This window comes from Piliocolobus tephrosceles, chromosome 17, assembly GCF_002776525.5.
Source record: "Piliocolobus tephrosceles isolate RC106 chromosome 17, ASM277652v3, whole genome shotgun sequence".
NCBI lineage: Eukaryota > Metazoa > Chordata > Mammalia > Primates > Cercopithecidae > Piliocolobus > Piliocolobus tephrosceles.
Window position 1 is genome coordinate 20,499,202 of NC_045450.1, and position 26,525 is coordinate 20,525,726.

Here is a 26,525-nt window from a genome sequence, read left to right on the forward strand (position 1 = left end):
TCCTTCTTTCCTTCCTTCTTTCCTTCCTTCTTTCCTTCCTTCTTTCCTTCCTTCCTTCCTTCCTTCCTTCCTTCCTTCCTTCCTTCCTTCCTTTCTTTCTTTCTTTTTCTTTCGACAAGGGGTCTCACTCTGTCGCCCAGGCTGGAGGGCAGTGGCGCGCTCTTGGCTCACCGCAACCTCCACTTCCCAGGTTCAAGTGATTCTTGTGCCTCAGCCTCCCGAGTAGCTGGAACCACAGGTGCACGCCACTATCCCCTGCTAATTTTTGTATTTTTAGTAGAGATAAGGTCTCGCCATGTTGCCCAGGCTGGTCTTGAACTCCTGGCCTCAAGTGATCCGCCCGCCTCAGCCTCCCAAAGTACTGGGATTACAGGCGTGAGCCCACATGCCCAGCCTTTTCTTCTTCTTCTTTTTTTTTTTTTCTTAGAGACACGGTCTTGCTCTGTCACCCAGGCTGGAGTGCAGTGACTTGATCATAGCTCATTGCTGCCTTGAACCCCTGAGCTCAAGCAATCCTCACACCTCAGCCTCCCGAGTAGCTAGGACCACGGTGCATACCACCATGCCCGGCTGATTTTTAAATTTTTTTTTTGTAGAGATGAGGTCTCACTAGGTTACCCAGGCTGGTCCAAAGATGATTCTATGTGATTTGACCTTTTTTGTTGTTGTTATTGTTTTACTTTTTTTGTAGAGACAGGGTCTCACACTACGTTGTTCAGGCCGGTCTTGAACTCCTGGGCTCAAACCATCATCCCACTTCAGCTTCCCAAGCGGGATTACAGGTGTGAGCCACTGCGCCTGGCCATGATTTGACTCTAAAACTGTGCCTACTATTACATACAGTATGTGTGTGTGCAAATCCATAAAAAGCCTTTGGCACAGGCCTGGTCCATAATGTCAAAAAATGTTAGCATTTTTATATATGTAGTTAAGTAAAAAAGCAAGTTGAAATATAGTATGATGCTTTTTTTTTTTTTTCTCTGAGATAGAGTCTTGCTCCGTCGCTCAGGCTGGAGTGCAGTGGTGCAATCTCGGCTCTCTGCAACCTCCGCCTCCTAGGTTGAAGCAATTCTCCTGCCTCAGCATCCCAAATAGCTGGGATTACAGCTGCCCGCCACCACGCCTGGCTAATTTTTTATTTATTTATGTATCTATTTATGTATTTATTTATTTGTATATATAGTAGAGACGGGGATTTCACCATGTTGGCCAGGCTGGTCTTGAACTCCTGACCTCATGATCCACCCACCTTGACCTCCCAAAGTGCTGGGATTCAGGCGTGAGCCACCACACCCGACCTGATTCTATTTTTATTAAAAATGTATGTACACATACATCGATATCTGCATAGCAAAAACTGTTTGAAAGGGAAGTTTGCACCCAACAGTTAATGGCAGTTCTCTCTAGGGGAGAGGTACCGTTAAGAGGGGGCTTTATATGTTTTTTAAACATTTTAAACTTTTAAAGCTACACTTATGTATTACTTATGTGGAGAAAACAATGTTGTTAAGATAAGAAAAATAAAGTAAAATAACCAGGTAACTTCCTCTCCCTCAAATACATTGGTAAATACCCCCTCCTCAAAACTCATCACTTCTGACCAGGCACGGTGGCTCACACCTGTAATCCCAGCACTTTGGGAGGCTGGGACAGGGGGATCACGAGGTCAGGAGTTTGAGACCAGCCTGACCAACATGGTGAAACACATCTCTGCTAAAAATACAAAAATTAGCCAGGCGTGGTGGCTGGCGCCTGTAATCCCAGCTACTCGGGAGGCTGAGCCAGGAGAATCACTTGAACCTGGGAGGCTGAAGTTGCAGTGAGCCGAGATCGCGCCACTGCACTCTAGCCTGGGCAACAAGAGCAAAACTCTATCTAAAAAAAAAAAAAAAAATCCTCATCACCTACAATGGGAGTGTTTCTAGGTCCCTCCGCTCCAGGACCTTTCTAGGCTCTGTTCATCCCCTCCACTCATACACATCTGGAAGCTCCTGGACTGGGCCTCCCTTTTTCACACCTCTGCCTAATAAAACCTCTTTCAACTGATGTCCTGGTCTATCAAAATTACAGTTCTGCCTCCTTCAGAACCCAGTTTTTATTTTTATTTTTTTAATTTTAGAGACAAGGTCTTGCTGTGTTGCCCAGGCTGGAGTATAGTGGCACAATCATAGCTCACTGCAGCCTCTAACTCCTGGGCTTGAGTGATCCTCCCACCTCAGCCCCCTGAGGAGCTGAGACCACAGGCGTGCACCACCACACCTGGCCAACTTTTAAATTTTTTTTTGGACCAATGGGGTCTCATTACATTGCCCAGGCTGGTCTTGAACTCCTGGCCTCAAGCGATCCTCCTGCCTCAGCTTCCCAAAGTGTTGGGATTACAGGCATAAGCGATTGAGCCCGGCCCAGAGCCCAGATTGAAGACAACCTTTCCAGGCTTTCTCCTCTGCCTTCCGTAGGGCTCTTAGCAGACCTTTATGTGTGTGAGTCATTCTCCAGTGTCATTCTTTGTTTGAGTCAGCGCCTGACTGCAAGACTAGGGCTGTGTGTGATGCGACCTCCATTCCCCTGGTCTTGCATAATAGGACTTGGTAAAATGTTTGACTGTGTGTGGACAGGAGTTGGCACTTCATTGCCTACTTTCTAGGTTATCGAAAGCAGGCTCTGTTGGGTTAGTGTTGCCGGGGTGGCTTCAGAGGGAGAGAACAGCTCAGTTTTCCAACCCTTGTTCCCTCAGCATGCCATAAACCTAAGTGGTTTTTTTTTTTTTTTAACTTATTGTGACCTGGCAACCTGGATTGTTTAATCAAAATGGCCTGCTGGCCTCCCTCCAAGGAACACACCCAGCAGGTACTGGGTGTGGATTGTGAAAAGTCAGATTCTATCACTGTCAAGCCCAGCCTTCTGCCCAAGCTTCCCTGGAGACGTGGCAGAACCATTCAGGGGGGCCGCCCTCTCCATAGAATATCAGGCAGTCATCCAAAGATGTTTATAGAGTTTATGATAACGTGGGAAAATGCCTCTGCTCCAGAGTTAAATCTAAAAAGAATACAGCACGATTGTAGCTCTGTGAAACTCGCACGTACACACACAGCCAAGGCCTGAGGGGAAGCACATCACCAGGGCAGCAGGGATTGTCTTTGGATCAGAATAGGAGGGACTGTGTTCCTTTTCTCCTTCTCTGTCATTTCTACATTTTCCAGAATAAGCACAGGGAGCAAATACATGTTTTTAATTTCTTATTAAGGTGGGAAATTTTATTTTTAAATATTATTTTCAGCCAGGCACACTGGCTCATGTCTGTAATCCCAGCACTTTGGGAGGCCGAGGTAGGTAGATCACTTGAGGTCAGCAGTTCGAGACCACCCTGGCCAAGATGGTGAAACTCCATTTCTACTAAAAATACAAAAAAAAAAATTAGCCAAGCGTGGTGGTGGGTGCCTGTAATGCCAGCTACTCCAGAGGTTGAGGCAGGAGAGTCACTTGAACCCGGGAGGTGGAGGCTGCAGTGAGAGATTGCATGACTGCCCTGCAGCCTGGGCAACACAGCGAGACCCTCTCCCCTGCCCACGCAAAAAAAAAAAAAAAATTTGCCTGATCTGAGAATATCTTAGAGATCATTCCACATCAATACACGTAGATAACCTTTTTTAAAAAATTTCTTTTGAGATAGGGTTGCCCGGGCAGAAGTGCAGTGGTGTGATCATAGCTCACTGCGTTGAAATCCTGGGCTCAAGTGATCCTCCCACCTCAGCCTCCCAAGTAGCTGGGACCACAGGCATGCGCCACCATGCCCAGCCTGTTGTTGGTTATTTAACGGCTGAATATCACTTCATTGTTGGAAGCGCCATAATAAATGTAGCCAGCCCCTCCTTGTAGGATATGTAGGTTATTTCCAGTCTTGTCCTGCCACAAACAGCACTTCCTTGTGCATGTGTCTTTGTACCCATGCATGGGTGTGCCCACCAGAGGACCCTCCAGAGGTGAACTGGCTGGGCAAAACATTTGTGTGTTTAAACTGGGATAGGTATTGTCAGTTTCTCCTCAAAGAGGTTACATCATTATGTGTGCCCCCCATGATGGGTGGGTACACCTGCTTCCCATGCCCTTATTTGGCCAACTTTGGTGATTACACTCATACTTGTAACCCACTGAGGGCGGCTCTGACAGCATAATCAAAGAATAATGATTGCCTTGGGAGGCCGCGGCTGGCGGATCACCTGAGGTCAGGAGTTCAAGACCAGCCTGACCAATATGGTGAAACTCCATCTCTACTAAAAATACAAAAATTATCTGGGCTTGGTGGTGTGCAACTGTAGTCCCAGTTACTTGGGAGGCTGAGGCAGAGAATCACTTGAACCCAGAAGGCAGAGGTTGTAGTGAGCCGAGATTGTGCCATTGTACTCCAGCCTGGGCAACAGAGCAAGACTCTGCCTCCAAAAAAAAAAAAAAAAAAAAAAAAAAATTAGCAGTTTTTGGAAATATAATTCACATGCCATACAATTTACCCATTTAAAATATGCTATTCAAAGCCTTTGAATATGTTCATAAAATTATGCATCCATCACCACAACCACTTTTAGAACATTTTACCCAAAAACTAAATTCTATAGCCCTGGGCCATCATGCTCTAATACCCACATCCCACCCAGCCCCAGGCAACCACCAGTCTGCTTTCTGCCTCTCTGGACTTGCCTTTTCTGGACATTTTACATAAATAGAATCATACAACATGTAGCCTTTTATGTCTGGCTTCTTTCACTAAGCATAATTTTTTTTTGTTGTTTTTTTGTTCTGTTTAGTTTGGGAGAGTTTCACTCTGTTGCCCCTGCTGGAGTGCAATGGCACGATCTCGGCTCACTGCAACCTCTGCCTCCCAGGTTCAAGTGGTTCCCCTGCCTCAGCCTCCCAAGTAGCTGGGATTACAAGCAACATGGTAAAACCCCACCTCTACTAAAAATACAAAAAATTAGCCGGGCATGGTGGTGCACACCTGTAGTCCCAGTTACTGGGGAGGCTGAGGCACAAGAATTGCTTAAATCTGGGAGGCAGAGATTGCAGTGAGCTGAGATTGTGCCACTGCACTCCAGCCTGGGAGACAGAGCGAGACTCTGTCTCAAAAAAAAAAAAAAAAAAAAAAAAAGAAAGTGCAGATAGTTTGCTATTAAGGTCTTAGTGTATATTTCAGACTTTACTGTATTTCACTTTAAATATACAGAAATATGGACTTTTTGTTGCTACTGTGGGATCATGCTATATATGTCTTCAGTAACTGTTTTTTTCCGGCAAGTAATAAATCATCATGTCTTTTCAAATCAGTAAATATGGATATAGCATCTTGATGGCTCTGTCAGCCCATTGTATGGCTACACCACAGTTTCTTTAAGCATTGCCTCTTGTGGGATACTTAATCAGTTTCCAGGTTTGTTTGTTTCAGATGGAGTTTCGCTCTTGTTGCCCAGGCTGCAGTGCAATGGCACGATCTCAGCTCACTGCGACCTCTGCCTCTGGGGTTCAAGCCCTCCTGCTTCAGCCTCCCCAGTAGCTGGGATTACAGGCATGCCCAACCACGCCCAGCTAATTTTGCAGTTTTTGGTAGAGACGAGGTTTCTCCATGTTGGTCAGGCTAGTCTCAAACTCCTGACCTCGGGTGATCCGCCTGCCTCAGCCTCCCAAAGTGTTGGGATTACAGGCGTGAGCCACCGCATCTGGCCAGTTTGTTTGTTTTTTAAGAGATAGGGTCTCACGCTGTTGCCCAGGCTGGAGTGCAGTGGCACAATCATGGGTCACTGTAGCCTCGACCTCCTGAGCTCAAGTGATCCTCCCACCCCATCTCCCCAAGTAGTTGGAACTAAAGGCATGCACCATCACGCCTGGCTAATTTTTGTATTTTTTTTTGTAGAAATGGGGTCTTGCTATGCTGCCCAGGCTGCTCTGGAACTCCAAGTGTCAAGTGATCCTCCTGCCTTGGCCTCCGAAATTGCTGGGATCACAGGCATGACCACTGTGGCTGGTTTCCAGTTTTTTGCTGCTGTATTCCATGCTGGGTTCCACTGATAATTGTACCAAACTTCTAAGTGCATGTGGCGTAGATTGTGGCCTCCACACACCACTGTTGGGCTCTTCCCATCCCAGAGCCTCCCTGTGTTCCCCCACTTCATCCTGATTCTTTTATTTGAGCCCTTGAGTTTGGTTAAACCCATTACTGCTCTCCAGGAGGGGAGAGTAGTTGGGCTGTCTCTGAGTTGTATTTCTTTTTTTTTTTCCTCGACTTCCCAGGTTCAGGTGATCCTTCCACCTCAGCCTTCTGAGTAGCTGTGACTACAGGCGCATGGCACCACGCCTGGCTAATTTTTTGTATTTGTAGTAGAGGGTTTCGCCATGTTGCCTAGACTTCTGAGCTGTGTTTCATAAAGTCTGCAGAAGTGATGATCTGGAAAAAATGATGTTTTGTTTTGTTTTGTTTTTGAGACGGAGTCTCGCTCTGTCGCCCAGGCTGGAGTGCAGTGGCGCAGTCTCGGCTCACTGCAAGCTCCACCTCCTGGGTTTACGCCATTCTCCCGCCTCAGCCTCCCGAGTAGCTGGGACTACAGGCGCCCGCCACCTCGCCCAGCTAGTTTTTTGTATTTTTTTTAGTAGAGACGGGGTTTCACCGTGTTCGCCAGGATGGTCTTGATCTCCTGACCTCATGATCCGCCCGTCTCGGCCTCCCAAAGTGCTGGGATTACAGGCTTGAGCCACCGTGCCTGGCCGGGAAAAAATGATTTTATAACATTCATGAAGTGACTGTATAACAGGGGATATTTCAAGAAGGAGTTCTGGGTGAGTCACTGGATGTGTCCTCAAGTAAGATCCAGAGGCCTTGATTACTGTGATAATGGCAATAATAACAGTAACAAAATTGGCAACAACAGTGATAAGATCCCACGTGCCAAAACATTTGTAAACACATTGCTGGCACTCCACCCTCACTCCTGGCATACTCGATTAAGTAAATTATTATTACTATAATAATCATTATTATTATTTCCATCTCCCTTTCCTGGTATATAATTATTATTATTTCACTATTATTTATTTTTATTTTGTACTCTCAGATTTTGAAATACCACAGCCTTTCTATTCTGTAGCCAGGATAATATTTTCCTTTTTTATGAAATATCCACAGACCTCTATTCTTTTTTTTTTTTTTTTTTTTGAGACAGAGTCTTGCTCTGTCACCCAGGCTGTAGTGCAGCGGTGCAATCTCAGCTCACTGCAACCTCAGATCACTGCAACCTCCACCACCTGAGTTCAAACGATTCTCCTGCCTCAGCCTCCTGAGTAGCTGGGAGCACAGGCATGCACCACCATGCCCACCTAAAGTTTGTATTTTTTGTAGAGAGGGGGTTTCACCATGTTCACCAGACCGGTCTCAAACTCCTGGCCTCAAGTGCTCTGCCTGAGTCGCCCTCCCAAAGTGCTAGGATTACAGGCATGAGCTACCACGCCCAGCCCACGGCTGTTCTCTGTAAGATTAATTAACCTACTCAACAACTGAGTTCTGGAATCCTTAAAACTAGAGGATATTAGAGCTGGCATGGCCTTAAGAATCATCTAGCCTGGCCAGGCGCAGTGGCTCATGTCTGTAATCCTAGCATTTTGGGAGGCCAAGACAGGTGGATCACTTGAGCCCAGGAGTTTGAGACCAGCGTGGGCAACATGGTGAAACCCTGTCTCTACAAAAATACAAAAAATTAGCCAGGTGTGGTGGCATGTGCCTGCAGGCCCAGATACCTGAGAGGCGGAGGTGGAGGTTGAGGTTTCAGTGAGCCACGATTGCACTACAGCACTGCAGGCTGGGCGACAGAGTGAAACCCTGTCTCAAAAAAAAAAGAAAAAAAGAAAAATCGTCTAACCCAGTAATTTAGTTTCTTTACTTTGATTTACACGTGCAATACCTAAATACATTCTCATTGTGAAAAGAATGCAAACAACATAGATAAACTGAGGTCTCCTTGAGCAACTTCTTATCCCTTTCTATTCCCAGAGATAAGCATTATTTTAGTTTGATATAAATTACTTTTCAGGCCGGGCGCGGTGGCTCAAGCCTATAATCCCAGCACTTTGGGAGGCTGAGATGGGCGGATCACGAGGTCAGGAGATCGAGACCATCCTGGCTAACACGGTGAAACCCCGTCTCTACTAAAAAATACAAAAAACGAGCCGGGCGTGGTGGCGGGCGCCTGTAGTCCCAGCTACTCGGGAGGCTGAGGCAGGAGAACGGCGTGAACCTGGGAGGCGGAGCTTGCAGTGAGCTGAGGTCTGGCCACTGCACTCCAGCCCGGGCGACAGAGCGAGACTCCGTCTCAAAAAAATAAAAAATAAAAAAAATAAAAATAAATAAATTACTTTTCAGACCTCTTTTTATGCATTTGCATATAAGTATACATTTGTGTATATGTCTGCAGACACACATCCTTAGAAAATCCATGGTATTGATTTGTGGGTTTCCTCCACCAGTAGGTGGTATCACAGTGTTTGTATTGTTCTGCAACTTGCTTTTTTTTTCCCCTAAACAATAGGTCTTAGAAATTGCCCCAGCTAGGTGTGGTGGCTCACGCTTATAATCTCAACACTTTGGGAGGCCAAGGCGAGTGGATCACCTGAGGCCAGGAGTTCAAGACCAGCCTGACCAATGTGGTGAAACCCGATCTCTACTAAAAATGCAAAAAATAGTCGGGTGTGGTGGCACGCACCTGTAATCCCAGCTACTTGGGAGGCTGAGACAGAATTGTTTGAACCTGGGAGACGGAGGTTGCAGTGAGCCAAGATCGCACCACTATACTCCAGCCTGGGTGACAGAGCGACACCATGTCTCAAAAAAAAAAAAAGAAAGAAAGAAAAAAGAAATCACCCATGTTAGCATCTCATTTTCAGTAGACCAAGTGTATGTAATCATGCCCCTACAGATAGGCAGTTTGTTCATACTGCCTGATCATTATAGCATTGTCAGTGCTGACCTTGAGGCTGGAGTTCAAGATCATCCTGGACAACATAGACCTTCATCTCTACACACACAATTTTTTAAATTAGCTGGACATGATGGTGAGCACCCATAGTCCCAGCTACCTGGAAGGTTGAATTGAGAGGATTCCTTGAGCTCAGGAGTTGGAGGCTTCAGTGAGCTATGATCCCACCACTGCACTTCAGCCTGGGCAACAGAGTAATACCCGATCTTGAAAAAAAAAAGCACTGATTATCCTTGACCAGCTTACCTGGGCACACCTGGGTAGCTGATAGGAATGGCTGGGTCAGAAGTCGGTGCAGAAGAAGGTTCATAGCCACTGCCAGGTGGCTCTCAAAGGTGGCAGTACCTCCTTCTATTTCCCTCCTGATGGTAACGTATTACTGGTGATTTCCAGCTCTGGCAGGGGTCACCCGTAATGAGCACTGCTATCCCGGTGAGCCACTGTTTTTGGTGGGAGTGTGTCTACCCTGGTTGCAGGGGCCACAAAAAAGTGGACCACCAGCAGCCAAAACCTTCTTCATCCTTGTTTGTAAACAAGAAAATGGAGGTTCCCATAGGCAGTCAGTAGTGAGCTGGAACCAGAGTCAGGGACGTGAATGTTAGTACAGGACTTTTTATACTGTCCTTATTAAAAACAAACAAACAAAAACCATTTGCATTAATCCCACCTGTTGCCAATAAGGTTTGGCATGACTCTGTTCTGGGTTTGGAAAAAAAAGGTAATTTTGATCCTATGAAATACCACACCCTCTAATTCTGCAGTACTTTCCTCCCTGTTTTGTGGTTGGTGCCATGGCATCCAGCCAGGAGGAGGTAATTTCTGTTGCTAATCTTCACTGAATGGGGACGGGCCCCTGTCAGTGGCTTAGGGAGTGGCAGAGTCGTTTGAGAGAAGCAGTGTCAGAGAACTGTGTGTTGCAGACAGAGAACAGGGCACCTGTACACACACGCTTGGAAGGGTGGCCTGCTGAGTTCTCAACACTGCAGGCTCTCCTGACAGGTGGAGGTCGAAGGCTGTCCCTGCCATTTGTAGCAGCTGGAATATGAGCTGAGACTGTGGTGCTTTAAGATACAAGGATTGGGCTGGGCGTGTTGGCTCATGCCTGTAATCCCAGCACTTTGGAAGGCCAAGGCAGGAGGATCACTTGAGCCCAGACGTTTGAGAACAGCCTGGGCAACATATCGAGGTCCCGTCTGTACAGAAATTTAAAAAATTAGGCATGGTGGCACACGCCTGTCATCCCAGCTATTCGGAAAGCTGAAGCAGGAGGATCACTTGAACCCAGGAGTTTGAGGCTGTGGTGAGCTATGATCACGCCACTGCACTCCAGCCTGAGTGGCAGAGGAAGACCCTGTCTCTTTAAGAAAAAAGTACAAGGAAAAAAAAAAAAAAAAAAGTACAGGGGCTGGGTGCGGTGGCTCATGCCTATAATCCCAGCACTTTGGGAGGCCAAGGCATGCGGATCACAAGGTCAAAAATCAAGACCATCTGGCCAACATGATGAAACCCTGTCTCTACTAAAAATACAATAAGTATTTTTAGTAGTAGCTGGGTGTGGTGACGTGCGCCTGTAGTCCCAGCTACTCAGGAGGCTGAGGTGGGAGAATCGCTTGAACCCAGGAGGCAGAGGTTGCAGTGAGCCGAGATCACGCCACTTCATTCCAGCCTGGTGACAGAGCCAGACTCCATCTAAAAAAAGAACAGGAACCGAAATTCAGAAAAATGTTTTAGACGTACACATGTCTGCTGTGGAGTTATTTACAACAGGGAGCAATCAGTGACAAGCTTGAAGCCTAACAGTGGAGAGCAACAGGTGAATAATTAAGTCAGTAAGAATAAAGTTCTACAGTAAATTATTATGCAACTATTAAAGCAGGATGCAAATAACTTGTCAATTTTATAGTTATCCGATATACTGCCTGTGCCAAAAAAATTTTAGTGATTTGTATACTGCTTCTTGGAGTATAACTTAGGATAAATTTTTTGGCAGAGAACTCAGTCATTTATAGATTTTAAATGAGATCCAGCAGTTACATTTCCCAAAAAATATGTCCTACTGAGATCTTGCACACACACACACAAAGATTTGGATAGGGGGATGTTCACTTCAGCACTGTTTGTACTAAGAAATGTTGGAGAGAATCCAAACATGATTCAACTAGAGGTTAGACAAATACCTTAAGGTACATTTATATAATTGTGTATCTGGCAGTTCTGGAATGAAAGGAGGTCACTCAGCCAGTCTGCACATATGACATGGAAAGATGTCCAAGATCTTGCATTAAGAAAAGTCAGATGCACAGCAGAACATGAGGTGTGGTCCAATTGCTCTTTCTTTTTATTTTTATATTTATTTATTTATTTATTGAGATGGAGTCTCACTGTGTTGCCCAGGCCGGAGCACAGTTACGTGACTTTGGCTCACTACAACCTCCACCTCCTGGGTTCAAGCGATTCTCCTGCCTCAGCCTCCCAAGCAGCTAGGATTACAGGCTCGTGCCACCATGCCCAGCTAATTTTTGTATTTTTAGTAGTGACAGGGTTTTACCATGTTGGCCAGGCTGGTATCAAACTCCTGATCTCGTGATCTGCCCGCCTCAGCCTCCCAAAGCGCTGGGATTACAGGTGTGAACCACCACGCCCGGCCTAAATTGCTCTTAAGTACGTGTTGGTGTTCACAGAGACATAGGAAAAAATTTTGCAGAATGTCTACATCAACTGTCAACTGTGGTTTTCAGAGGAAGTGGATTAGGGAGGACTTGTGCTTTCTAATTCAGAGTTCTATAGTGCTTGCAGTTTTTATGTGATATAGATCATACTTTGGAATCAGAAAAAAAAAATCAAGATCACTAAATAAAGCACAAAGTCCCATTGACCCACTCTCCTGAAAGGAGGTAAATTATACTTTACAGTATGATACCAATCTTATTAAAAAATGCATGTAGGCTGGGCACGGTGGCTCATGCCTGTAATCCCAGCACTTTGGAATGCCAAGGCGGGTGGATCACCTGAGGTTAGGAATTCAAAACTAGCCTGGCCAACATGGGGAAACCCTGTCTCTACTAAAAATACAAAAATTAGCCAAGCATGGTGGCTCATGCCTGTAATCCCAGCTACTCAGAAGGCTGAGGCAGGAGAATTGCCTGAACCCAGGAGGTTGCAGTGAGCCAAGATCACACCACTGCACTCCAGCCTGGGTGACAGAGGGAGACTCTGTCTGGGGCGGGGGGGGGGGGGGGGGGACACAAAAAAACAAAACAAAACAGCATATAGAAGATCTGGGAAATAATTAGTCCACAGCATTGACTATTGCTCCAGTGGATGGTATGTGGTGGATTTGACTTTTCTTTGTCTTCTGTATTTTCCAGTTTTTAAATTAAGCTTAAATTAGCTACTAAAATAGAAGAAAAGAATTATAGGCTTTATTTTTTGAACTTTGCAGCAGTAAAAACGCCCCAGTAGCCTAGGCGCGGTAGCTCATGTCTATAATCCTAGTGCCTTGGGAGGTTGAGGCAGGAGTATCACTTGAGGCCAGGAGTTCGAGACCAGCCTGGGCAACAAACATAGTGCGACCCCATCTCTGCAAAATAAAAATCAAAATTAAAAAATTAACTGGGCATGGTGGCACGTGAGCGTAGTCCCAGCTACTCGAGGCTGAATAGGATTGCTTGAGCCCAGGAATTTTGAGGTTGCAGAGAGCTATGATTACACAACTGCCACGTAGCCTGGACAACAGAGAGAGACCTTGTCCCTATTTAAAAAACAAAACAAAACAAAAACCCGAAAACAAAAGAAAGCCCTAGAGAGAGAGAGAGGCCTGGGCTGTGTGTGTGTGTATTGGACGGCCCAGCTCCCCTGCCTGAGCTGCTTCTATTTTGAGCAGGACCCAGTGAGGGGCTCAGGCTGGGGATGAGGTGAAGCCCTGTTTGGGCTGAGTCCTTGGGAAGCTGGACTCTTTTTTTTTTTTTTGAGACAGAGTCTCGCTCTGTCACCCAGGCTGGAGTGCAGTGGCCTGATCTCCGCTCACTGCAACCTCTGCCTCCCGGTTCAAGCTCCTGCCTCAGCCTCCTGAATAGCTGGGATTACAGGCATGCACCCACCTTTTTTTTTTTTAAGTAGAAATGGGATTTCACCATGTTGGCCAGGCTGGTCTCAAACTCCTGACTTCGGATGATTCATCCGCTTTGGCCTCCCAAAGAGCTGGGATTACAGGCGTGAGCCACCATGCCCGGCCACTCTCAATAGGTTGTGATAGATTTGGGAGTTCTTTTGGGTCATCACAATGATGGGGTGGTGGGCACTGCTGGCATAGAGTTAGGGAAGGCCGGGAATGCCAGCAACCCTGAAACAGGGCTATTCTGCACGATGAATTTTCCTGCATCCCACAGGACCTTGGCACAGCTCATAGGAATCGTTTCATAATTATCTGAGGCCAGAGTTAAACCCTATGTTATGTGTAAAGGCAGCATATCCTTTGGGAGGCTGAGGTGGGAGGATCGCTTGTGGCCAGAAGTTCAAGACCAGCCTGGGCAATATGGTGAGACCCCATCTCTACAGATAATTAAAACATTAACCGGGTATGGTGGCTCAGCCTGGAGTCCCAGCTATTCAGGAGGCTGAGGTGAGAGGATCACCTGAGCCATGATCATGCCACTTCAATCTTGCCTGGGTACAAGGTGAGACCCTGTCTCTTAAAAAAAAAAAAAAAAAAAAGTAAAGGCAACATATCTTCGGCATGGTTCTAATATGCTCTGAGCTTAGAAATGTATGTTATCTGCAAATGTTATGTTATCTGCAAATGTTATCTCCCAAAATGCTGGAATTATAGGCATGAGCCACCGCACCCAGCCTAGAAAAGTTTTATACCCCCTGATGGTGTGTGAGGATACCCATTCCCTGATACCCAGGCCTGCACGAGCTAAAATGTTTCATCTCATTAAATAATTGCCAACCTGCTATAATCCCAGCACTTTGGGAGGCCGAGGTGGGTGGATCACTTGAGGTCAGGAGTTTGACACCAGCCTGGCCAACATGACGAAACCCCATCTCTACCAAAAAGTACAAAAATTAGCCAGGTGTAGTGGTGTGCACCTGTAAGTCCAGCTACTCAGGAGCCTGAGGTGGGAGAATCGCTTGAATCCAGGAGGCAGAGGTTGCAGCGAGCCGAGATTGCACCACTGCACTCTAGCCTGGGCGACAGAATAAGACCCTGTCTCAAAAAAAAAAAAAAAAAAAAGAGGCCAGGCACAGTGGCTCATGCCTATAATTTCAGCACTTTGGGAGGCCAAGGTGAGGGGATCACTTGAGGTCAGGAGTTTGAGACCAGCCCGGCCAACGTGGTGAAACCTTGTCTCTATCCAAGAATGCAAAAGGTAGCCAGGCGTGGTGGTGCGTGGCTATAATCCCAGCTACTTGGAAGGCTGAGGTATGAGAACCGCTTGAACGCGGGAGGTGGAGGTTGCAGTGAGCCAAGATCACGCCACTGCACTCCAGCCTGGGTGACAGAGTGAGACTCTGTTTCTATATATATATATATATATGTTATTTTTTCTCTCTCTCTCTATATATATATAGTGTGTGTATGTATATATATTCTATATAATATATACAGTGTGTGTGTGTGCGCGTGCGTATAATGAAATGTTTACCAACCTGAATGGGGGAATGGTACCCTATTTTCATTCTCAACTCAGTGATTCCAAGTGTTGTGTAGTTAAGATGTGCCATGTCTGCCGACAGGGAGGCTATGCCTGTGAGTGCAGAGAAGCCCGAAAGGCTACTAGACAGGAGTATCTCTCTGTCCTGATACTGTCTGCCTCTCCAGAGGAATTAACAGGGCGGGAGGAGTCTGCACTGTCCCCAAAGTCCCTGACCTGGGCCTGATGATGTTCCTACCTTCCCCTTTGCCTTCCACAGGAAGCCTGGAAGCACGCAATCGAGAAGGCCAAGCACATGCCCGACCCCTGGGCTGAGTTCCACCTAGAAGACATTGCCACCGAACGTGCTACTCGACACAGGTCAGCAGTTTGTGCGGGGTCTCGAAGAGTGCTGGGGGCTACACATCCAGCTTCTGCTCCCAATCAGTGAGGCATAAGTACTCTTGGGGGTCAGGGGAAGGGAGTAATCATAACAGCAGCTAATATTGGAGTGCTAATGCGTGCTTAAGGCCCGGTGCATTGCCTCACTGCATTGCCTTCCTGTGGTTCTCACAAGGTACCTATTAGGCTAGATTGAGCTAGTTTTTTTAAATTGTTGCAGATCTCTGGCGGGGTGCGGTGGCTCTCACCTTTAACCCCAGCACTTTGGGAGGCTGAGATGGGCAGATCACTTGAGGTCAGGAGTTCAAGACCAGCCTGGCCAACATGGTGAAACCCCATCTCTACCAAAAATACAAAAATTAGCCATAGCCAAGCATGGTGGCTGGCGCCTGTAATCCCAGCTACTCAGGAGGCTGAGGCAGGAGAATCACTTGAACCCAGGAAGTGGAGGTTGCAGTGAGCTGATATAGCACTGCTACACTCCAGCCTGGGCATCAGAGTAACACTCCATCTCAAAAATAAAGTAAAATTGTTGCAAATCTGTAAAACATTTTCCAATATATTGATTGAAGAAAGTCCACTTATAAGTAGACTCACACACTTCAAACCCATGTCATTCAAGCGTCAACTGTACTTGCCCCGGGCCGGTGCCAACTATGCAGTTTTGGAGAGCTTTCCTCCCTCCGAGCCTAGGGGAGGTTAACCTGCCAGGCCTCTGCTTGTTTTTCCTGGTGGAGGCGTCAGAATCTGGGAAACCTGTTCTCACCGAGGGTGGGGTGTTCTGGAGTCTGCCCTGGCTGAGAGGTGCGCCAAGGGAAGCCTCCAACTAGAGCTAAGAACACTGCAGCCCGGAGGGAGGTTTCAAACTTTAGGAATACATTGAGCCGAGGAGATTTCCACCAGGCAAACTTGTGTGAGGCGTGGCCAGGCCCAGGGGCTGATTTACTCTGGGAAAGGAGAGATGAAAATGTTCCCAGAACCCTCTCCAAGCTCTCTCTGCCTTAGGTATGCACCTATCTGTGGCAAAAACACACTTAATTTCACCTACTGTATCCTTACAACACAGAATGCTTCTGTGAGCTCAAAATGTGTGGGGGTTTCTCCCTGCCCACAAGCAAGCAGTCAAATCTGCAGTGGATACCAATAGATGTGCCTCTAATTCTCTTCCTCTAATTGAAGGAATTAGAGGAGTTTTGAATTGGGTATCCTATGATTCAATTCGATTGTGACACCATCTACCTGGAGATAGCATCAGATCCCACAGGTTGAAGGCTCAGTCCTCCAAGACCGTCCCCCACTTTCACTGCTGATCGCAAGCCCCAAGTGGTTTCACCTGTGCTTCTGACGAGCTATAAATCAGGGTTCCCATGACCCCCCTCCTTGAGTTTGATTAACTTGCTGGAGCAGCTCACAGAACTCAGGGAAACACTCATATTTACTGGTTTATTATAAAGGATGTGACAAAGGGTACAGAAGAAGACTGGGCATGGTGGCTCATGCCTGTAATCCCAGCACTTTGGGAGGCCGAGGTGAGTAGATCACTTAAGATCAGGAGTTTGAGACCAGCCTGACCAACATGGTGAAACCCTGTCTCTTCTAAAAATATAAAAATTTAGCTAGGCGTGGTGGTGGGCGCCTGTAATCCCAGCTACTGAGGAGGCTGAGGCAGGAGACTTGCTTGACTCTTGGGAGACAGAGGTTGCAGTGAGCTGAGATCGCGCCACTACACTCCAGCCTGGGTGACAGAGTGAGACTCAGTCTCAAAAAAGAAAAAGACATCACTTTGGAGATTCCAAGGACTTTCAGAGTTGCATGCCAGGAAATGGAGTCTAAAACAAAATATATGTTTACCATCACACAACCTGGTATTGGTGCTCAGAAAATGATACCCCAAAGTGAAGGCTTCAGAAACAGCCTTTCTTTGACCTTATCCTCCCCTCCTGTCTCTCACTCCTCATTGTCCCCTTAAGAAGCCATAGAAACTAGAATTGGCTGGGTGCAATGGCTCACGCCTGTAATCCCAGCACTTTGGGAGTCTGAGGTGGGCGGATCACGAGATCAGGAGTTCGAGACCAGCCTGGCTAATGTGGTGAAACCCTGTTTCTACTAAAAATACAAAAATTAGTCGGGCATGGTGGCACGCGCCTATAATCCCAGCTACTCGGGAGGCTGAGGCAGGAGAATCGCTTGAACTCAGGACACAGAGGTTACAATGAGCTGAGTTTGCCCCACTGAGCTGCAGCCTGGGTGACAGAGTGAGACTCCATCTCAAAACAAAACAAAACAAAACAAAACAAAAAAAAAACAAGAATTGCCTCTCCCCACTACTGGTCATAGAAACTAGAACCCCTTTTCCCCAAAGCCAGCCATAAAGCTTAAAAATATTACTCTAGGCCAGGCGCAGTGGCTCACGCCTGTAATCCCAGCACTTTGGGAGGCCGAGGCAGGTGGATCACTTGAGGCCAGGAGTTCAAGATCAGCCTGGCCAATATGGTGAAACCCCTTCTCTACAAAAATACAAAAAAAAAAAAAAAAAAAAATTAGCCTGGTATGGTAGCAGGCACATCTGTAATCCCAGCTACTCGGAAGGCTTGAAGCAGGAGAATTGCTTGAACCCAAGAAGCGGAGTTTGCGGTGAGCCAAGATTGTTCCACTGTACTCTAGCCTGGGTGACGGGGAGATTCTGTGTCAAAAAAAAAAAAAAAAGAATTCTCTAACCTAACACGAACTTTCTGTGCAATAGCTGGCCATAAATAAATTATGGAATGAGACCGTCATTCCAAAGGGGTCCTACCCCATACCCAAGAGAAGCAAATGCTATAACAGAGCGGCCAAGAAGAATCAGAACAAGCCTTGCTGGCCCACTCAGTCTGTTACCATTAGCTCATCTCCTTTTTGCCCAATCACATTGCTCCATGCCGTCCCTGCTTCACTGAACCTCCACATAAAATCGGATCAGTTCCTCTGTATCTTTGAGTCTTCAGTCTGAAGGCTTCCATGTCACATAAAACTGGGCTGTTGTCCATGACCCTTATGACGGGGAGGAAAGAGATCACTCCTTTCTACCCCTACACCTGCAGCCCTTCTCCTGTCTAGACTCAGAGACGGAAGGAACCCTTACCCGCCACTGTGTGTGGCTGTTACTTCTCAGATGTGCCCAGCTGCCTGGCAAGATTGAGGGCACCACCACCACCTTCCCTCCCTGGGCCATGCCGTTCGTTACAGAGACCAGTTATGATCAGGATATTATTTATTCAGTCATTCATCCACCTTGTGTATTTATTTTTATTTTTATTTTTTATTTATTGAGACAGAATCTCGCTCTGTCGCCCAGGCTGGAGTGCAATGGCGCGATCTCGGCTCACTGCAACCTCCGCCTCCTGGGTTCAAGCAATTCTCCTGTCTGAGCCTCCTGAGTAGCTGGGATTACAGGCATGCGCCACCACACTTGGCTAATTGTATTTTTAGTAGAGACGCAGTTTCACCATGTTGGTCAGGCTGGTCTCGAACTCCTAAACTCGTGATCCACTTGCCCCAGTCTCCCAAAGTGCTGGGAATACAGGCGTGAGCCACCACGCCCAGCCATGTGTATTTATTAAGCATCCATACACACCAGGTCCTGGATGACCAAGACAGACATGGGTCTGCTTTTGTGGGATTACAGTCCATTGGGGGCCCCAGATGCAGAACAAGCCAGGAAGCAGCACAGCAATGAGAGCTGGGGATATGGAAATGGAGGACATGGTAGAGAAGGAGCAGTGGGTTTGAGGAAGGGATTGGAGACCAGCGTGTTGGGACTTGGGAGGGAGGGACAATGTTTCCAACCCAACCCAGAAGGTTGGGTGGTCTGTGAGCCAAGGTGGAGAGTGGGTTGGTTCTGAGGCCCATGGGGAGCCCAGAAGGGTCTTTGGCCTTTAGCCAGTGAGGAACAGGACCGTGTGATGGACACTGTGCCCTGGGGTGGGTGGGTCTCTGCAGGTACAACGCTGTCACTGGGGAATGGCTGGATGATGAAGTTCTGATCAAGATGGCGTCTCAGGTGAGCAGGGCCTTGAACCCCGTGGGCACAGGGCTGAGCAAAGACTTTCTGCAGCTGACTTTGGTCTGTGCATCCTTCTCTGCCACTCCCACTTTATTTAATTTTTGTAACTTCGGGGGATTCTATGTTATTGTTTATTTATTGGTTGCAACCAGCATTTTTTTTTTTTTTTTTTTTTTGAGACAGGGTCTCTATCACCCAGGAGCGCAGTGGCACGATCACAGGTCACTGCAGCCTTGACCTCCTGGGCTCAAGCCATCCTCCAACCTTAGCCTCCCAAGTAGCTGGGACCATACCACCACACCTGCCTAATTTTTTTTATTTTTTATAGAGACATGGGTTTCACTATGCTGCCCGGGCTGGTCTCAAACTCCTGGACTCAAATGATCCTCCTGCCTCGGCCTCCCAAAGTGCTAGGATTATAGGCGTGAGCCACCACACCAGGCCACAGCCAACCTTTTGAAGGAAAAAAAAAGATAAAAGACTAGAAAATAGAGTATTTCCTGCATATTGAGGTTAGGATTGCTTTGTGAAGCTTTGTTTTAGTGTAATATACAATATACACAGAAAAGTGTACAGCTTGCTGAGTTGTCACAAAATGAGCACACTGCCTTACCAGCAGCCCATATCAACAAATAGAAGGCAACCAGCCTGCCCAAGCCCCTCTCAGTCACTCCCCCCATACCCACAGGGTAAGCACCACTCTGAATCCTATCACCCTAGATTACTTTTGCCTATTTTTTTTTTACTTCAAATAAGTGGGGGCATAAAACAGGTATTCTTTTTTGGAGACGGGGTCTTGCTCTGCTGCCCAGGCTGGGGTAGAATAGTGCATGATCTTGGCTTACTGCAGCCTTGAACTCCAGGGCTCAAGCAGTTCTCCCACCTCAGCCTCCTGAGTAGCTGGGACTACAGGTGTGCACCATCATACCCAGTCAATTTTTAATTTTTTTTTTTTTTTTTTTTTTTTGAGACAGAGTTTTGCTCTTGTTGCCCAGGCTGAAGTGCAGTGGTGTGATCTTGGCTCACTGCAACCTCTGCCTCCTGGGTTCAGGCAATTCTCCTGCCTCAGCCTCCCGAGTAGCTAGGATCACAGGCATGCACCACCACACCCGGCTAATTTTTGTATTTTTAGTAGAGATGGGGTTTCTCCACATTGGTCAGGCTGGCCTCGAACTCCCAACCTCAGGTGATCCACCCACCTCAGCCTCCCAACGTGCTGGGATTACAGGCATGAGCCACTGTGCCCAACCTTAAAATTTTTGTAGAGAGGGAGGTCTTGCTATGTTGCCCCGGCTGGTCTTGAACTCCTGGCCTCAAGCGATCCTCCTGCCTCAGCCTCCCAAAATTCTGGGATTACAGGCATAAGCCACTGTTCCTGGCACTGCAGGTGTTCTTTTGGTCAACACTTTGCGTTGGTTTTCATTGCTGCATGGTATTTCGTTGAAGGAATCGACCTGGTTGATTTTTCCAGTATATTGTTGCTGGACACGTAGGTTGTCTCCACTTTTTTTATTCTAAAGTCTGGGCTGCGAAAATGTCCTCTGAGATGCACTGTCCCTCCTCCAACATCCTGCCCCCGTGGGTTCTTCCCCTCAGCTGGGATGCAGGAATGGGGGGTCCTTGTCATCTCGGCAGCCTCTGGGTTGGAAGGCCTCTATGGCTTTGGTGCTGAGACATAGGAGGGAGATCCCCGGGAATTTCAGGATTGAGAAGAGGCCCAGGGCACCCGTTTGATGGGTGGCATGCACGGGGAGCACCTCCTGTCTTAGGGTCCCTTTTGGGTGGGGCATGGGGACTGATAACACTCTGTGTGGTGTCTTTCAGCCGTTCGGCCGAGGAGCAATGAGGGAGTGCTTCCGGACGTAAGTGACTCAGCCTGACTCTTGGGGCCCTGCCCAGAGTCCCCCCAGGCTCCTCAGAGCTGAGGCATTAGGACGTTTGCAGCCAAGGAATGGAGCCAGGGTCCCCTCTGCCTTCTTGTAGCCCAGGTTCCTCTCCATCTGGTCTCCCTCGGGCCACACGTTGGGCCTGGCTGTGAAGATGGGCTCAGGAGGAATAGGGAGCACCCTGCCCTGGTGTTGGGAGGTCAAGGGAAATGGGATAGGAGACCTTTAACAGTGACCTTTAATCCCCCCATTCCAACTCTTTGAAGATGCAGAGGGGTGGGGAAGTCCTTCCTAGTTCCTGCATTTTGCTCCTGCCGCCAGTCACCCATCCAGGTCAGACAGGGTCTTGCTGTCCTGAGGACCAGGGCTGTGTCCCTGGTGAACCCCGGAGTACCCAGGTAGGCCCCCTGCTGTCTCTCCCCACAGGAAGAAGCTCTCCACCTTCCTGCACGCCCAGCAGTGGAAGGGAGCCTCCAACTACGTGGCGAAGCGCTACATAGAGCCCGTAGACCGGGATGTGTACTTTGAGGACGTGCGTCTACAGATGGAGGCCAAGCTCTGGGGGGAAGAGTATAATCGGCACAAGCCCCCCAAGCAGGTGCGTGGCCCCGCTACCTGCCCCCTTTCCATGGCAGGGCAGCTGTGCACAGTGTCTGGGAAAGAGGGCCATGGTGGGTCCCTCTTTCAACTTCTTTTTTTTTTTTTGAGATGAAGTCTTGCTCTGTCACCCACCACCACCACCAAAGCTGGAGTGCAGTGGTGTGATCTTGGCTCACTGCAACCTCCATCTCCTGGGTTCAAGCAATTCTCCTGCCTCAGCCACCCAAGTAGCTGGGATTACAGGTTCCTACCACCACGCCCGGCTAATTTTTGTATTTTTAGTAGAGATGGGGTTTCACCATGTTGGCCAGGCTGGTCTTGAACTCCTGACCTCAAGCGATCTGCCTGCCTCGGCCTCCCAAAGTGCTGGGATTACAGGTGTGAGTCACCATACCTGGCCTCTTTCACCTTCATAATAGCAGCTAATAACAACCACTGTTTACTGAGTATGATGAACCAAGTCATTTATTTTATTTTATTTTATTTTTTGAGACAGGATCTTTCTTTGTTGCCCAGGCCAGAGTGCAGTGGCGTGATGACAGCTCACTGCAGCCTCAACCTCCTGGACTCAAACAATCCTCCTAGCTCAACCTCCTGAGTAGCTGGGACTACAGGGGCATGCAACCATGCCTAGCTAATTTTTGTATTTTCCGTAGAGAAAGGGTTTTGCCATGTTGCCCAGGCTAGTCTCAAACTCCTGGCCTCAAGCAAGAAAGGGTTTTGCCATGTTTCCTAGGCTGATCTCAAACTCCTGGCCTCAAGCAGCCTCCCAAAGGGCTGGGATTACAGGCGTGAGCCATTGCTCCTGTTCCAAAGTCATGTATTCCTAAAAAAAGAGCTCTGAGGTTGGAACGTTTTTATCCTCAATTATAGATGGGATCTATTAGTCAGGATTTTTGTTTGCAAATGACAGAAACCCACTCAAACTGCTTAATCCAAAAAGATAATTCATTGTCTTATGTAACTGAAAAATAATGCTGGCCACAGGCATGGCTGGATTCAGGATTAAAGTGAGGTTGTCAGAATCTTCCTCCATCTCTGACCTGGGTGTTCTTCTGGGTTGGCATCATTCTCAGGCAGCTTCTGCACTTGTGGTAGCACTCTGGCCCCCAGCAGGCCCAAGTTCTTGTTAGAAAAACAAAACTTATTTTCCCAGAAGTTCCAATAAAAGCCCCAGAGCTGGGTTTCATTGGCTCTGATTAGGTCAGATCCCTATTGCCGAACCAATCACAGTGGCCGATGGGTGGGAATATGCAGACTGGGCACACCCTAGCCATGTGCCTGCCCTTAGAGCTAGGAATGTAGGTGTTCCACCGAGACCACAGGGACTGAGACTGGAAAAGGTGAGATTCCCAAGGAAAAGCAGAAGAAAAAGCTGGTAATGTTTATTAGTCTGTTTTCACACTGCTGATAAAGACATATCCAAGACTGGGTAATTTATAAAAGAAAAAGAGGTTTAATGGACTCACAGTTCCACATGACTGGGGAGGACTCACAATCATGGTGGAAGGCAAAAGGCACATCTTACCTGGTGGCAGACAAGAGAGACTGAGGGCCAAGCAAAAGGGGTTTCCCCTTATAAAACCATCAGATCTTGCGGGACTTATTCACTATTGTGAGAACAGTATGGAGGAACCACCCCCATGATTCAATTATCTCCTACCAGATCCCTCGCACAACACGTGGGAATTATCGGAGCTACAATTCAAGATGAGCTTTGGGTGGGGACACAGCCAAACCGTATCAGATTGGATACTATGTCCGCTCTTTGGGGACCCCGGGCTCAAAGAGGCTAAATGACTTGCCTAACCAGGCAGAGCTGGAGCCAGGGCTCAAATGCAGGCTTTTCAACCCCCTGCTAGGTTGGCACCTTCATTTGAGTCCCTAGGTTGATGAGTGACTGAGGCCAAGCAGAATTCCCTGTTGCCTTTGGGCATTTGAGGAAGGATCCATGCCTCTGCCCTGCATAAGCCCACAGCTCAGATCTCCCACAGCCTGAGCATCTACTACACACAAGGCACAGTCTCCTGGGTGTGCAGGATTTATTGAGCACCTGCTGGTTTTTTTTGTTTGTTTGTTTGTTTTAAGATGGAGTCTCGCTCTGTCGCCCAGGCTGGAGTGCAGTGGCCGGATCTGAGCTCACTGCAAGCTCCTCCTCCCAGGTTCACGCCGTTCTCCTGCCTCAGCCTCCCGAGTAGCTGGGACTACAGGCGCCCGCCACCTCGCCCGGCTAGTTTTTTGTATTTTTTAGTAGAGACGGGGTTTCACCGTGTTAGCCAGGATGGTCTTGATCTTGTGACCTTCATGATCTGCCCGTCTCAGCCTCCCAAAGTGCTGGGATTACAGGCTTGAGCCACCGCGCCTGGCCAAGCACCTGCTGTTTGTAGGGCCCTTGATGAAGCATACCTGGGGCAGGCGCAAGAAGCCACAGTCCCCACCTTAGGGGGCTCTGGCTTCCTCTGCAATTCGCGGCCCTCCAGCCTGGCCTCCTTTCTCTTCCTCCACAAGCTTGTTCCTGCCCCAAAACCTTGGCCCTGGCTGTGGGCTTGGCTGGCATCTTGTGTCACCGTGATGCTTGCATGTCTAGTTCCTTGTAGTTCAGGTCTCAGATCCTGTGTCACCTCAGCCAGCCCATCTCAGACCACCCTCAGAAGCAGTCCCTCTACCCCAGTCACCTCTGCCACATCATTCTGGGTTTTTCTCTTCTGTTCTTTGGAGCAGTTAGTGTGCCATTCATTTAGTTAATATTTTAGGTGCTTCTCTCCCCTAAAGGCAGAGATTTTATTTTATCTTGTTCACTGCTGTCTCCTAGCGCCTAGGTGTCCAGTAAATAATAATGTGATAGGCCGGGCTCAGTGGCTCATGCCTGTAATCCCAGCACTTTGGGAAGCTGAGATGGGCGGCTCACCTGAGGTCAGGAGTTTGAGACTAGCCTGGCCAACATGGTGAAACCCCCATCTCTATTAAAAATACAAAATTAGCTGGGCGTGGTGGTGCATGCCTGTAATTCCAGCTACTTGGGAGGCTGAGGCAGGAGAATCACTTGAACATGAGAGGCAGAGGCTGCAGTGAGCCGAGATTGGGCCACTGCACTCCAGCCTGGGTGACAGAGCAAGACTCCATCCCCAAATAGTAGTAGTAGTAGTAGTAGTAGTAGTAGTAATGTGGTTGACATAAGGGAGGGAGAAGGTTGTGGTTGTTTGAGGAGGTGCTGGCTGTCTACTGTGGCTGTGCCACTGCCCCTCACCCAGGGAGCCCTCTGGCCCAGCAGGTGGCCCTGCTGTAAGTTTCCTTGTAGGGATGGAACCAGCCTTTGGGGCGGAACCCTCTGAGAACCACCCCTCCCTGCCTTCCCCTCAGGCTGATTCTCAGAACCGAGTCCTCGTTTGGGGCAAGTTCTCACCTCTCAGATCAGGACCCCTTTGGCCTCTGCAGCTGTTGTCTGCATGTCTGGTGACCCACTCTCCGTGGATGGTCTTTTCCTTGGGAAACCTGGACCTAATCCTCCCAGGAAGTGACATTGAGGGGGACATGGGGACCAAGGATGAGTCCTTGTGTAACAGGGCAAGAGGTGCAAGCTAGAGTCCCTAATCTCCCCTACTCCACTTTATAAACCATATGCACTATTTGTACATTTTCTTCTGTGTACAAAATTAAACATAGACTTTGTAAAAAAAAAAAAAAATCAGCAAGGAATGTCAAAGTTCCCTATAATTTCCTATTGCAGGGAGAAAACTGTTTAGTGGTTGGTTTATATTTCTGCTGTTTAGAGGTTGGTTTATATTTCTCTAGAATTGTAGCTCCTGATAGAAATAAAATGAGTGGCCAGGCGCAGTGGCTCACACCTGTAATCTCAGTACTTTGGGAGGCCCGGGGTGTGGATCACTTGAGGTCAGGAGTTCAAGACCAGCCTGGCCAACATGGTAAAACCCATCTCTACTAAAAATACAAAAATTAGCCAGGCATGGTGGCGGGTGCCTGTAGTCCCAGCTACTGGAGAGGCTGAGGCAGAGGAATTGCTTGAACCCAGGAAGCAGAGGTTGCAGTGAGCCAAGATTGTGCTACTGCACTCTAGCCTGGGCAACAGAGTGAGACTCTGTCTCAATAGAATAAAAAATAAAAGCAAACATTGCCTGGCTTCTTTTTGCATCAATAACTTTAATTTACAGACTGAGTCTGAGCCCCTGTTTATGCAGGTAAGGAAACTGAGGCACAGAGAGGTAAAATTCAGAAATGTGCCCAAATTCGCAGTATTACAGTAAGGCATAGTCTAAGTTGCTTAGCAAACAGACCCAAAATATGTGCAGACATGAAATGGTTTCTTTTTCACTTGTGTGGAGGTCTTGCCTTGGGGGTTGGCTTGGGGTAGGCTGGTGCCTCATCTCCTTGAAGCCATCTAGAGACCTGGTTCCTTTGGTCTTTTTTCTCTGCCATCCCCTCAGGGGTTTGCCGTGGACCGCATAATCAGTTCTGGCTCCCAAGCAGAGTCCACCTTACAGGGCAGGCTGGGGTTACATCATCACAATGCTCACTTCCCATTGGCTGGGCACAGTCATGTGGCCACACTTAGCTGCAAGGGAAGCTTAGTAATATCATTCCTAGTGGGTGGCTGTGTACCCTTTTAAAACTGAAAGGAAAACAGAGCCGAGCACAATGGCTGCAGCTTGTGATCCTAATACTCTGGGAGGATGCTGGAAGGCAAGAGGATTGCTTGAGGCCAGTTCAAGACCAGCCTAGGCAGCATAGTGAGACCTCGTCTCTATAAAAAAAAAAAATGTAGATATGAGCCCTGTGTAGTGACACACGCCTGTAGTCCTAGCTTCTTGGGAGGCTGAGGTGGGAGGATCACTTGAGCCCAGAAGTTCGAGGCTATAATGAGCCATGATTATGACACTGCACTCCAGCCTGGGTGACAGAGTGAGACCCTGTCTCTAAAATAAATTTTTTTTTT

At 47.9% G+C, this 26,525-nt stretch overlaps 1 protein-coding gene across 1 annotated transcript in view; it reads left to right on the plus strand.

Annotated features, from left to right (window-relative positions):
* EEF2K (eukaryotic elongation factor 2 kinase) overlaps positions 1 to 26,525 on the plus strand; it is an 81,164-nt gene that overhangs the window by 26,216 nt on the left and 28,423 nt on the right. The window contains exons 3-6 of the mRNA XM_026455365.1: positions 14,925 to 15,025; positions 19,025 to 19,085; positions 20,913 to 20,950; positions 21,401 to 21,572. Of these exons, the coding sequence (XP_026311150.1) occupies positions 14,925 to 15,025; positions 19,025 to 19,085; positions 20,913 to 20,950; positions 21,401 to 21,572 (372 nt within the window). The remainder of the gene's footprint in view (positions 1 to 14,924; positions 15,026 to 19,024; positions 19,086 to 20,912; positions 20,951 to 21,400; positions 21,573 to 26,525) is intronic.